This window comes from Crocodylus siamensis, chromosome 2, assembly GCF_052110815.1.
Source record: "Crocodylus siamensis isolate JL-2025a chromosome 2, ASM5211081v1, whole genome shotgun sequence".
In the NCBI taxonomy this organism is placed as follows: Eukaryota; Metazoa; Chordata; order Crocodylia; family Crocodylidae; genus Crocodylus; species Crocodylus siamensis.
The window spans coordinates 123,049,750-123,064,545 of record NC_143396.1 but is presented as its reverse complement, the minus strand read 5'-3'; the positions used below and the strand labels follow the sequence as shown (position 1 = coordinate 123,064,545).

Here is a 14,796-nt window from a genome sequence, read left to right as displayed (position 1 = left end):
ACAGGGAGATGTAGTATCAGATCTACAAAAATTAAATGTAGATGACAGGGGGACAAAGATACAGAATAGACAGGAATGGATGAAGATAGCTGCAGAGGCAGCTAAGGGCCTCTAGTGCTAACTTATTAGTACATATATTAAGAATAATTATTACTATTATTCAAAGTAATACTGTGAAAAATTAACTGTACAAATTATTTCTGTGCACATGTTTATACAGAAGTCACATTTTCAGAAGAGTAGCTTCTCCATTATGGCACAGTGGGCATGGAAAGTATTGGAGTACCTTTTGGCAAGTTACTTCGTGCCAACAGCTATTACTGTAATGGAAACACTGGAAGTTGTAGTCTTTGTGTTATCTGCTCTAGGTACCTAGACCTATCTATGCTATCTACTCTAGGTAACTTTGTAATGGCAAGGAACAAGGCAGAAGCTACATTCACCAGTGTCTGAACTGGAATTATTCAGGAAGGAGCCAATCAAATAGTTGTAGTTGATTCTTGGAAGCAACGTCAGGTGCCAGTATTAAATAAATAAGTTCATTGTGTGATGGGCTAGCTGGAAGTGACTTAGCCCAGGGGTTTTGAAAGGGCAAAAGATGATTGGAGGACTTGGGATTCCCTTTCTGCACCAATCAGGCCCCAGAGACCCCCTACCCCCCCCCCCCCCCGTTGTCCCCTGATTGGTCCCTTGGGTCACCTGGAGGGAGAGTCAGGAGACACCAGTCAGGGACCAGAAGGAAGGAGCTTCAAAGAGATGGCAAGAGCTGGGCCAGCGAGGTAGGAGCAGTTGCTCCAAAAGAGCCTGAAGGAGTGGAACCTGCATGCGGCAGTTAGACCCTCAGCAGCACGGTGCGCGGCTGGCATGAGAGGCTCCCTGCTGGGCTCCAGGATCCCCTAGGGAGGCTGCAGCCAGCAGGAGAGGCTCCCCTGCTACAGCAAGAATCTGAGCAGTGACTTGAGAGGTTCCCAGCTCTGCTTCCAGCTCCTCCAATCAGAGGCCAGGCAACTCAACATGAGGCAGGGCTTTGGGATGATCAAGACCCCTTGCAGCTTAGTGCCATAGCTAGTGGCTGCGTGGTAGCGTTTCTGCTGACTATGTAGGAGATCCAAGTTCAAGTCCTAGGTGGGGTGAAATTAACAGGAGAAATTCTTGTTGCAGTGGAAAGGGGCCATTGTGTTTTCCCCTTTCTCCCCCTGCAGGTACCAAGGCCCTATATTCCTTGTCATTTCACATTGTGTATTTGTGCCTTCTATATTTCACCAACCAGTATTGTTTGTTCTGCTGTTTGTTTTACATTTTGGTTAACCCTGTCTTTTGTCAACTGGATGAATATGTCTATGATTGTAAGTGTCTAACCTTTGATTGAATCCTGCCCCTTGGGGCATTGTAGTGTCCCCTATACCCCCTGATTTATGCCTGTTATGTTCCCAGTGTTGTTCTCTCATTAAAAGGTATATGGTTAAGTCCCCATTGGTGGTCTGGCTCTGCTCTATAGGGGGAAGAGAGTCCCTACACCTCCCACAGCGCTTGTCCACCTGCTTTGATCCTTTCAATTGGAGAAGGGGTACCTCTTGGAGTACCACCCGGGTTACAATTCTATGAACAAAGAATAGAAAAAAGGAAACAAAAACACCTGATACTGATCTGTTAGATCTGGTTTTACTCGACCTAAAAAATTGGAAGAAAGTATGCAAAAACAAATACTTTGTGAAAAACGTGGACCTCTAGCATGGTGTAGAGGTCATCAGCAGTGTCTTGAGTTATTTGGAGTATAAGTGCTGCAGCTGCATTCCAAATCACTGAACGTTTCTTATATCAGGTCATGCACACGTCTTTGATACTTATTGTTTCTGTTTGCTAGAAGTATTCACACAGCACTTACAGAACTCCCAAAACTCTATGTCACTTTGCACTAGGCTCAGATTTTATGTAGGTTCTCCAGGGACAGTCTTTTTTTGATTGTACATTTTGGGCAGGAGCATAGAAGGTAAATTCTCAGAAACTTGTGTTTGGATTACTATACTCTGAGAGGTGCACTGAATTTCTTAGGAAAATATTTTTGGTCATGAATAGCTATCTATTTTTTACTTGCAATTGATCCCATGCTTTTTGAAATTCCCTCCTGCTTCCTTCCCTGCTTATCACATCTTGATTTTATTAACAACATCCAAAACCAGAAGTCTTTGTGATTTTATATATAATGGGCACAAACTTGGAACTTATGCAGGCTAAGAGTCATTCATTAAGAGCACCTTCTAGGTCTAGGCCTCTGTTGCAAGCACGTACCACAAGAGCAGGAAGCTCCCAAAAGAAGGACACCTCCAGAGAGTTGCCATCAGCTGCCTTTGGTTTCAATGAGAATTGAGGTTTCTCTGTATGTCTCTGGATGTGGTCAGCAGCTTGCAGGATTGGTTCTTAAGTGCTTAAATCCTCCTCCAACACACAACCCAAATAAAACCTTCTCTTCAGAAATGACCTTCTTCAGCCCTGCAGTTACTGCGTCAAGCCGTAATAATACAGTGTAAATACACCAAGCATCTTTTTAATTCTTAACAGCTCTAGGCTAATCCAGCAGTTAGAAGTTGGTATTCTGATTTGCTCGTTGCACAGGACTGGTGTTTAGTTTGAACAGTTGGTGCTCAGGAAGCAAAAGGTTGGGGTTTTTTTTAAGACTCAACTGAATCTAAACTATAGTTGTTCCATTCATTGCATTTTGAAATAAGAATGCCTTGGCATGTTTTAATAAAGCTCAGTGATTTATTTGTGAAATTTCTGTGGGGGGTAGTGAGGGACAGCAAAGGGAATTGCACAAAAAAAAAAAGCTTGCAGCAGCAAACTGAGATAAATTCTGCATCCTAATCATTTAGCACATAATGGTGCAAGCCACAAAAACAAACAGAGCATTCCTTCTGTCTGCAGGGTTATTAAAAGGTACTTCAGACTACATAGTCATTAGACAGGTGCGTGGTTTCTCTGATTATTTCCTACATCTAAAATTTATTCAGGGCTTTTGTGGAAACAGGGAATAATATCTCCGCACTGCCAGTTTAAAAATGGGAGATTAAAATTGTAGCCAACATATTACCTAAGAAGTGCATTTTATGTTGTTTTCTGTTTTTCTCTTGCATTCTGAATTGTCCTGACCTGTACATACTTGCATTTCAGATATCGATGAATGCCTTCAAGGTGGCCTGGGTACCTGTGGCCAAATCTGTGCCAATGTTCCAGGGTCCTATATCTGCTCCTGCTTGCCTGGCTACACACTGGATAATGACAAGTGGTCCTGTTATGCTGATGGTAAAGTGATCCTTTTTTAATGGCTGAAAAGAGCTTTACAATTTTCTCTAGCTCTTAGCATCAGCTTACAGTGTGGAAAGAGTCTACTACTCTGTTCAGAGCACAGACTCAAAATACCTCAGTTAATGGACAGTGCCTGGCCAGTTTCATTCACTTTCTGTACAGCTGCCTCTTCTAACATAAAAATCAAATGGAAGGTGAAAGTGAAATGGGCTGGTTCTCTGGTTTAGTGAGTTATTTTTCATACTTCATGGATGTCATAGGTGTGGTTGTGGTAAGAAAATGAGCATCTAAGATGGACGCTTCTTACTTAGCTGACTTACTCCCTACCTGTTTTCAGAGTCATAGATAGCATCCATGGACGATGCGTAGGGGATGCATGTGGGTGCATGTGTACTCCCTGAGTAAGGCGGTGCACCCCTTGCAAAAAGGTGCTGCTGGCATTGTTGGTGGCACCTGTGAGCAGTTGCCACTTGCCAACCTGCCACCAACACTGCTGGCAGTGTCTGCGGGCAGTCTGCGATTGCCCCTGGTTGGTGCTCACCACCCGCGGCTTGTCGCTGCTGACAACGCTGGCAGTGTCTGTGGGAGCTCTGTGCTTACTGCTGCTGCACTCCTGCCGCTGCACTCCCACCACTGCCAGTGCAGTCATGCCCCGCCAGCTACTGGGAGCATGTGCCATTCATGATAGCATCTCTCTTTCTCTCTCTTCTCATGAGTGTACCCTCCTAGCCTTCCCCTAACCATTCCCATCCCAAAACAATCATGGCACTCACAAGACATTTGCTGCCTTCATATTCTCAAATCTGCTGTATGTTGTCCCCCTTTCTGTTACCCTGCATTTATCTTGTCTATACCTGCACTGACTTTATGAGCTAGTTTTGGGTACCTAAAGTCATCTTTTAACTCTGGCAGCACAGAACTGTGTGAAGGATTATATGCTGTGCTGAAAAACAGGTGTGTTGTCATCACTGGACTGCTTTCAGAATCTAATTATCTTCCATTATCTCACTTTACAGTCCCAATAGCTTGCTTAAATCTAGATCAAGGCTCTCCATCTGACACTGCCGTCTTCTGTGTAGACATCTTTAGAGTGCAAGTCCTGTGAGGGATAGACTTTCTACTGCTCTGCGCATGTACAGTGTCTAGTAGGGCTGTGTGAAGCTTCAGTCGCTGATTCAATTTGGCCCGATTTGGTGGCTGAATCTCCAAATCCAAATTGAATCAGGAGACCCTTCAATTTCTCTGAATTGAATTGGAACCCTCTGAAGCAATTTGGAGAGATTTGGAGAGATTCGATAATTTGGAAGTAGACACAGCTTTAAATGTTTTTTCTACAAACCTCAAGGTACCAAGTGTCTCATGAAAACTGAGATGGCATATGAAGTGTCCCACAGGACCATGGGGGGTGGTCCCCAGCATGCTCAGCAGTGGACCCAGAAGTGGACCAGAAGCACTCCCAGTCCACTTCTGGGTCCACCGGGTAGTGCGTGGGGGACTCCCCCTGTCCCCTGGCTCAGTGACTGGTGTCTCCTGGCTCTGGGGAGACACCCGGGGTCTACCTGCAGCCGATTGCCGAGCCAGGAGGGCACAGGGGGAGGTCCCCCGTGTACTCAGCGGCAGACCCAGAAGTGGACTGGAAGTACTTACAGTTCACTTCCAGGTTCACCACTGAGCACATGGGGCCCCCCCCACATGCTCCTGTGGGATGCTCCATCAGCGTTCATGAGCCACACCTGGTACCTTGAGGTATGTAGAAAAAATATTTAAAACTGTGCCTATGGTCAAATCACTGATTCTCTGAATCAGCATTGAATCTTCAGTTTCAGGTTCAGCTGAATTGAATCAGGACAGTGATCTGAATCAGCAAATTGAATCACTGTCCCCAATTGGTGCCGAATCTGAATCCAAATCGAATACAGCCCATTTCGCACAACCCTAAAGTCTAGCACAGTGAGGTTACTAGGCACAGCTGTTAATACTCATCACTCTCTGTTTTACTCTCTCTTGGGTTTCCAGTGCTGTGGTATTTAAGCACAGGACCAAAGGACATTTTAACACTTTTTTGCTGACGTACGTTAGCCTTCCCACGTCAGTATATTTAAGGGGACCTGAGCCTTATTTTGCTTGGCTCACAAATAAACAGAATTATTAATTCAGTTCTGGCTTGGGGGCTATAACGAGAAAGAACCAAGCTTGATGTAGGTCTGCCCTGCTGAGTTTACAAGGCTAGCTCTTTAAAAAGAAGCATTCTTTTATTTTGGATTTATTTTTAAGGAATGTACATTTGATTTGAACATCAGTAGGGTGACAGTTAACATGTAATCTTCCAATACTGTTTGTACATAGATGGTTTTCAAAGAACAAACACACATTATAGAATAAAAAATACTGGCAGATATTATTGTTTTATAAAGATAGCTCTGAGATTTAAAGGAGTACCCCGGTAGGGTCTATGGTACTCTTGTTTGGGTGACGGTTTGTGCTTCTCTGCAAGAATAATGCAAATATTACTACTTTATCCACTTCTGTCAGATATAAACATTTTTTATCAGATGTGGACCTTCTCTTCAGGGGTTCTACAGGGACCTAGTCTTCACTGTGACCCCTACTCTGGGTATAATTTCTACAATAGGAAGTCCACCAAACATATTTCCTTCATATTTTATAGCTCTTTAGGGGACTGCTTATCTGTTTCTGCAGATACAGTGTGTTGATAGCATGAAGCCTCAAACCCAGTTGGGAGCTTCTGGGTGATTCTGCATTGTAAATATTAAATGGCAATGGAAAACCCGAACAGTACAGAATCCCCAAGTATATTCAGTGCCATTACACTGAGAGCCTTCAGTTTGACTCTCCTAGTGTGAAATTCATTGGCTGGAAAGGACAAAAACAAAATACATGTAAGCTCTTGGTCCAGGGAATAACTGGCAAAAATACCAGCAGTGCAGCTGTCAGACTCCTGAGACAAATCAACCTTGCTACAGCTCAGCATTCATTTACTATTTACGTAAACCAAGTCTACATAGTTCAAATATTCTCACATGGAGATGCTCAATGCAAACAACAGCAGAAAAAAAGAATCACCAATGTCCTAAAAGCAGCTGTTATAATTGGATAATACCTTGAAAACTCCAAGTACAGCACAACTTATCCTAAAGATAAATGTACTGGTAAATTTCTTCTTACAGAACAGTAAACCATATATTGCGTATTAGTCAAAACCTGATGCCTGACATGCTTTATGAAAGGGGACTCAAACTCAGTCTTGAGGTGTGAGGTTTTCCATTATTCTGACGGGAGACGGTTCAGACCTGGAGGTTTATTTTGCCCTCGCCTTGTAAAAGTTTGTCCATCTAAGGGTTGTCCAGCTTAATACTATTAAATGTCAACTTATTTCAGAACCCAATTTTATTTTGTTGTGCAAATAAGAACTTTTAAAAAACTTTTCTGAAAACAGTAAAATGGGTGTACTTATTCATACTTGCGCATGCTAAAAGCACATCAATGAAAGCGGGCAGTAGGGTATAGGTTTGATTGATCTAGGAGTTCTTTTTCCTTGGAAACAAAATCCAATAGGTGTTTGGGTAGTTAGCTATCTTCTGTATCTATCTCACAGTTGCATTTCCTAATAACTTGATTAAATAAAATTTATCATGAATCTTTTATCCCTTCATATGCTAACTAGTCACAGAGAGACATCTCATACAGGTGAAAGCTGCCACCAAAAGGTTTATGGCTTTCACCTCTAAAGGTGTTTTTGTCAGAAAATTGGTGATTAGTCATTGGATTTGTTTTTTCAAAACATTTTTTTTAAATGAAAGCCAAATTAAGACAAATTAATCTTTTCTCTTGCAAGCATACTCACTCAGTGGGCAGGCAGAGTATGGCTAGATTGCACTATCAGAGTGAGAAGTACAAGTACTGGCACTAAGGACGTCCAAGTACAGCACGTGTCTAATTGGGTCTATCAGGGAAAGAGGATGGGGGCAGAACGCATCTTTGAAAGCATGTTAAGTAACAAAAATGCAGAATTATGGCACCCAAAGAGCATTACATGCTCTGGCCTCTACTGACACCAGGAGAGGGGGGAAAAAATCTAATGTGAATTTATAAACTGATTTAGCTTAATCTAGGACCACAAAAGCTAAAATACAAAAAACCCCAGCTACATAGTAATTGCCCTATCTTTACCTAAGGTTGTCTAGGTGCCCAAACTGTGCATTTCCACATGTCTGGATTCCTGGGTTTTGGCGATCATTTGAATATCCTTGGGATGTACTTGACACAAAGCTGATGAAATGTGCTGTCACTCTTAACTCTTCAGTAACATAATTTTTGTTTGGGAATTAATCTTAATAATTAATTGTTATTATGATTAATAAAAGTTCAGATACTAACAGTTGGAACAGTTTGTAAGAGCATCTGGTTCAATTCTATGATTACTTTCCAGATGCTTCTTCCTGTTAAAAGCTTTAGTTTCCTAGTCTGGGGAGATGATGAGACATTAGAGTTCCTCTAGGGCTGGGGCTGTTCTCACCAGATACACATAGCTGGGAGAACTTTAACCAAAGAAACATAGACTAGCGTAGAGGGGGCCTTTTTGGCAAGCATGCCTCAAATTAGCCCCACATCCTTACCAAATGTCACTCCAGTCCCCTTCCCCTGCTTGATCTGCTGCTCTGTTTTCTGCTTCCCTCCCTGTGCTTATTGTTCAGTTTGCTACTTGGCTTTTTGCTCCCTGCTTTATTTGTCACTATGCTGCCTCCTCACTTCCTGGTTTGCCATGTGCCACACACAGGGTGCCCATGCCACTTATGGCACTCATTTTGTAGGCTGGCCATGCCAGGACTAGAACATTGTCCTCCTCCCCCCTTCACTTTGACTATAGTATGTAGAATTAGAGACAGACGACCCGCACCATTCGTGGGGGATGCGTTCCCATATCCCTCGTGAATGGCGAAATCCGCAAATAAGGCACTGCATTCATAAACTCCATCTGCGTTCATAAACTCAGTGCCCCCAGTGACTAGGCGGGTGCACGGCTGCCCTAGCAATGGCAGGAGCATGGCGATGGCGGTGGGAGAGTGGCAGCAGCAACCATGGAGCTCCCGCAGAGCTCCGTTAAGTGTATTTAAGAAGCGGGTTTGGCATTCACAAATATTTGAAACAGCGAATGCCGAACCCTTGAAGAGCATGGGTTTCCTGTATTTCCTCCTTCTGTAATCTCAATTTTATTTTTGAAGTAGTTATTTTTCCACAATCAAAGTGAGGTAACATCAACTTTGTGTGACACATTGGTAATTATGAGACTTATATGGGCAATGCCACAAAATGCATAACATTTGAGTGTTAGGAGTATCATCAGTTTCTACTTACTCTACAATTAACATGGAGATGAGAGGAATTTAGTCCCATAAAAGTACAATAGTTATGAACACATCTTTTTTCCCCCTAGATCCTGCACCATTTCTCATTTTTAGCCATGGAAATGCCATCTTTCGAATTGATAGTGAAGGCACTAATCATGAGCGAATAGTAGCCAATGCTGGTGAATCAACCCTCATAGATTTTCATTACGAAGAAGAGAAAATGTATTGGGTAGACACCAAAAAAGGGCTTCTGCAACGAGTATACCTAAATGGCACAAAACAAGAGGTAAGGTAATACAGTAATTTTTGGTTAATTTGCTTATGGGATAATTTGCCACTATGGTTTAATTCATTGTTGTTCCAGTTCCTTGACAGTCCCCCATTGTCCCCCATTGTGAATCTCTGATAATTGGTCACTATTGAATAATTTGCCATTGTTTGCATTCTCTACGGAATTTTGAACTAACTCGAGATAACTAATTTTGACAGAATTCTCTGGGATACCAGGTATAACAAACACATCAGATGTGTGGCTGCTCCTCACATCTTGTGTTAGCAGTTTATACTTATTGGTTCGCTCCCAAAGCTTTAAAGTGTGGAGCTTTGGCATAATGACCACAGCAGAAACTCGGAGAACTGTGTTTAGTAGACTGTTCCATTGGCATTCATAGCGCGCATGGCTGCCACAGTGTGAGTAACTGGAAACAGAATGAAAATCAAGAAATTCAGACAAACCAAATTTTGAAGGCAGCACTGAACCTTCAACTACCTGAAGGCTGGCTAGAAAGAGGATGGAGCTAGACCAGGGGTGGGCAATTATTTTGGGTGGAAGGCCACTTACTAAGTTTTGGCAAGCCATTGAGGGCTGCATGACAGGGAGCCCAGGGCAGATTAATATTAATTTTCCAAAATCATTAGGGACCCCACGGACCGGAAAGAATGGCTTGGTGGGCTGCATCTGGCCTGTGGGCTGCATTTTGCCCACCCCTGAGCTAGACTGTTCTAAGTGTCTCAGATGACAGAACAAGGAGAAATGGTCTCAAGTTGCAGCAAGGGAAGTTGAGGTTAGATATTAGGAAAAACTTTCACATGAGAAGGGTAGTAAAATACTGGAGCAGGTTACCCAGAGAGGTTGTGGAATCTGCATCCTTGGAGGTTTTTAAGACCTGGGTAAACAAGGCCTTGGCTGGGATGATCTAGTTGAGGATAGTCTTGCCTTGAGCAGGGGGTTGGACTAGATGACCTCCTGAGGTCCCTTCCAGCCCTCATTTTCTATGATTCTAACTCTGAATTTCTACTGGCTTTTAGTATATATTACTGGAATTGTGAGAATTTTCCATCTTCAGAAACCTAAATTAAAGAGATCATACTCCCTCACATTTTTGAACGTATTAAATGATTTATTGCGACCTGTAGTCACAATAAACGCTCCTTTGAGCCTTCTGTTTTTGGTTCAGAAACAGCTGCACAGTATGTTGTATTTGGTGGCAATGGCTAATGTATGTTGAACGATGGCCAGCACTTCTAGAACTTTTTTCTGGTACTGACTGGGTGCTTTTTTCTGCTACTGACTGGGTCCATATACTGGCAGCAGTGCCATTAACGGGGAGTAGTAAACTGTGGAGCTAATTGCCTTCGGGTGCGTGCCTTACATGTGTGCCTGGAGCGCAGCACATTGAGCCAGGTCGTAGCAGCCCTGGCTGTCAGGGGACCTAGAGGGTCAGTCTGTAAGCCTGGGGCTTCCTTGACTGGGATCAATGTGTTGTGGGGGGGGCTGTCCGGGGTACAAGACTGCTTCAGTGTGGGGCTAATCAGCAGGCAACCCCCACACTGAAGCACCCAAGTACCCCAGTCAGTCGGCTCAGCACCTACACATGTGGTGCCGTGCATGAGATAGCTCCGCAGCAGGGTAAGACTTGTATTTAGGGTGCATGTATAGAGGCTGAGATATTTACTGCAGAGTTAATTAATCAACTGCACAGTAAATGTTTTGTGTAGACACACCCAGTGGGTGCTACCCAGGCAAATGCCTCTGCTCCTGCAGACGTGACTAATTTACTCTGAGTGCATGAGCTTGAAGGATCTTGGACCTTAGAGTAGGACTGGGAAGCTGAGTCCTTTTACGGTGAGCGCATGCAGAGTAGCATGTTAGGAAGAAGAAAAATCTAGACAGTTTTCACTAGAGAACAGGTCATTCTAAGCATCATTTAACTTAACGGTTTGCATTTATAAATGTAGGTGTGAGTATAAAGGCAGACATGGAGAAATACAGAAGAAATTAAGCTGATTAAAGTCACCGGTATTCTTGTACCTAGTGACACATTAGATTAACACGGTAAAGGCACAGCAGATCACAAGAAAGTGATATGACAAGCATGACATTCCCCTAAATCCTGCACCATTCCTCATTTTTAGCCATGGAAATGCCATCTTTTGAATTGGCAATGAAGGGACTAGTCATGAAAGAGTTGCAGCCAATGACCTTGGTTGTTCAGTCCAAATGCACAGGTACCCATGTACAGCTGGGTTGACTGGGATAATCCTGGCTCTTACCTCTGGAGGTGTACTTGTTGGCTATAAAAGACCAAGTCACGGGATCATAATAAATTCTAGTTTATTGGACAGGATGTGAAGTTACCAGTAAGATCATAAATGGAAACTTCGAGTTATGGGTGGTACAGGTCACCTTAGCACACACACACGCACGCACGCACGCATGCATGCACGCACTCACTCATTCAAACCCATGTCGTTCAAACCCATCTAGTATAGTGTATTGTAGCTGCTGTAGTGATTGTGAGCTTTCTGGCTTGCTCTGAGCCTTGCTACACCCATACAATGAGTGTGCTAGGTCTCTGCCAATACTTAGAAGAAAAAGAAATGCACCATATTGGGTGGGGGGTGCAGGTAAGAAGGGGCTTCTGCTATATCCATGTCCAGAAGGGAAATGTACAAGGGGCTTTTGCTACATAATGAGGCACTTTGACTGTTCTGCCTTATGACTAGTCCTGAGAGAGAAAATTCTCGGTGTACGGTGCTGTGAAATGAGGTGGAACTCTTTATGTATTTGTACCTTATCCAGTTGTATTTGTGGATGAGTTCAATATGATAATTTTGGCTGTATTTTTATTGGCGTGGTTTATTTTCCTTTTTACAGAGACTGTGTTATGTAGGAAAAGGTGTTTCAGGATTTACCATCAATTGGATAAATCAAGATATTCTTTGGGCCAACCAGCAGAAGGCAACCATTGAAACAACCAATATGAATGGAAACAACTCCCGAGTCCTTTTAAAAGATGTAGGTCATCCCACGAGTATTGCTGTTGATCCTGGAAAAAGGTAAATCTGTATGGGTTTATACATTCACAAAATAAATGAAGTGCTTTTGTTATTAGTTGTAGGCTAATGGGACACAGACCGTGTGCAGTAGATTGATCCTAAAGCCAAATAATTTTTACAACTTTGACAAAAATATAATGAAGAGTAATTAGCACAGAATTAAGAGTGGCAGGGGACAGCAGCATGTTGGACTTCAGCACAGAAACTCAACTTCTTAGCTTGTTAAAACAACAGAGGGAGGGCTGTGATTGCAAGGAAGAGGAGAAATGAGGATGTTGTTCACTGCAAGGGAAGGGCCAGCCAATGAGGCTTCAAGAGAAGGAGGTGGAGGTAAAATGGTAAAGTTGCCTGAAAATCTTGGGAAACCATGGTCTATACCATGGTCCTGATTAAGAAATTAGTGTTTATTTAGAAATAGGTGACTTTTAAAGCAGCACTAAATATATTTGGTTTTTTGTTCCCCTCTTTTAATATATTGCCTCTGCTCTTGGATAGCTTTGCATATTTGTTCTGCAGCTACTGTTATTGCTCTGAATGCCAGGTTGCTATTTGTTTGGGGTCCCCCCCCCATCTTCTACTTACTGGTAAGTTTACTGATTTGGAAGTTCCCACAGCGCTTGAACTTTTGCATCCTAAAACCATATAGAAATATTTTAATGAAGAATATAAACGTTGCTAAACTGATAAACTCTATAGACAGCTTCATCATGGATGCATTTTAAAGCATTATTCATATACATACCGGTCAGTCTCATAAGTTAATACTTAACTGTTAAGAAAACAGACTTCTAGGAGGACTTGGTTTATTATTCTTATGTTATAGAATAGTCTGTCCTGATGCTTTTGTGTATAATATTAATTTAGTTGTCAAGTAGTGAATAAATTTATTTGTACTCGTGGATTCACCAAGAGCATGTCATGCCTGACCTACCTGATTACCTTCTATGATGAGATGACTGCCTGTGGGTGCAGGGGGAGCAGTGAACGTGATACATCTTGACTTTTGCAAGGCTTTTGATACCGTCTCCTACATTCTTGCAAGCAAGCTCAGGACATGTGGGTTGGATGAATGGACTGTAAGGTGGATATAAAACTGGCTATATTACTGGGCTCCAAAAGTAGTAATGTCTAGTTGGCAGCCAGTATCAAGTGGAGTGCTCTAGGTGTCGGTCCCAGGGCTGGTTTTGTTCAGTATTTTAATCAGTGATATGGAAGATGGAATAAAGCAAGTTACCAGATAACACTACACTGGGGGCATAGTAGGTATGCTGGAGAGTAGGTCTAGGATTCAGAGAGACCTAGGCAATTGGAGGATTAGACCAAATGAAATCTGCTTTTGTCCTTATTGGACTTCATGAAAGGCCTGCACTTAGTACAAAACAAGTCCTATGCACCAGTACAGGCTGGGAGCTGACTGGCTAAGTATCAGGTATGCAGAAAAGGACCTGGGAGTTACAGTGGACAATAAGCTGAATATGAGCCAACAGTGTGCCCTTGTTGCAAAGAAGGCTAACTACATACTGGGCTGCATTTGTAGGAGTTTTGCCAGCATGACAAATGATGTGGACAAATTGAAGAGAGTTCTGTGGAGGGCAACAAAAATGTTTATGGAGTTGGGGCACATGGCTTCTGAGGAGAAGCTGAGAGAACTGGGTTTGCTTAGTATGGAGATGAGAAGACTGAGGGGATTTAATATCAGCTTTTAACTACCTGCATGGTGGTTCCAAAGAAAATGGAGATAGACTGCTCTCAGTGGTGTCAGATAACAAAACAAGGAATAATGAATGCTTTCAAGTTGCAACAAGGGAATTTTAGGTTAGATATTAAGAAATACTTTCTCACTAGGAGGGTAGTAAAGCGGTAGAACAGGCTACTGAGAGAAATTTTAGAATTTCCATCTTTGGACGTTTTTAAGAGCTGGCTAGAGAAAGCCTTGGCTGGGATGATATAGTTGGGGATGCTCCTACTGTGACCGGGGGTGGGGGGTTGGACTAGATGACCTCCTGAAATCCCTTCCAACCCTAATTTTCTATAATTCTATGATTGTTGTACCCAATAGTTTTCTGTAAAAAGTTTAGACATGATCAAGAAACTGTAAGAGAGCACACTTTTGTTCAGCAAAGGATCGTGAGTCAATGGATCTGGTTTCTGCATCTTATTCATGCCACTGACTTCTTGCATAATCTCGTGCAACGCTCCTGTGTCCAATCTAACTCCCACCAAAATTAAGGGAAAAAATTCTGTTGACTTTTATGTGATTTCTAAGCACACTCTTGTTCCTTGGCTTTCCTATTTGTAAAATGGAGATGAATTATAGTACTTACCCAACCTTTGAAAGCATTAGATAACAAGTAAGAGCTATTATTATTGCAGTGTTTAAAAATGGTAATGATATCCATCTTGAATTGTCTGTACTAAAACATTTTTTCATCCATGGCTAATAGACTGTGGCAGTCATAGAATGTATATCAGTAATTGCATTGTAAGCCTCTTGAGGCTTTTGCCCTTCTTATTTTTCATATATAACATATTTACCTTTGTTGTTTAAGTCTTTATTTTCTTGTTAGTCTTCTACATTACACATGAAGCTTTCATCTACATTGTGTGTCTCTATAACAGTGATTCTCAACCAGTGACATGGTAATATTAGCACTGTACTTGATTCAAAAAATGAAACCAAGAGAATTCAAATAGGAATCCATAGTGTCAAAAAAATTCTGGCTTGCTCTTTGCAGCGAAAGAATTGCTTTATTATGTTTCTGTAGTCAAGAAACAAGTGAAAGCT

At 42.3% G+C, this 14,796-nt stretch overlaps 1 protein-coding gene across 2 annotated transcripts in view; it reads left to right on the top strand.

Moving 5' to 3' along the window:
• Positions 1–14,796, top strand: part of EGF (epidermal growth factor) — a 104,144-nt gene that overhangs the window by 12,449 nt on the left and 76,899 nt on the right. For both annotated transcript variants that reach the window (XM_090036693.1, XM_090036692.1), the window contains exons 2-4: positions 3,169–3,300; positions 8,759–8,958; positions 11,830–12,011. In XM_090036693.1, the coding sequence (XP_089892819.1) occupies positions 3,169–3,300; positions 8,759–8,958; positions 11,830–12,011 (514 nt within the window). The remainder of the gene's footprint in view (positions 1–3,168; positions 3,301–8,758; positions 8,959–11,829; positions 12,012–14,796) is intronic.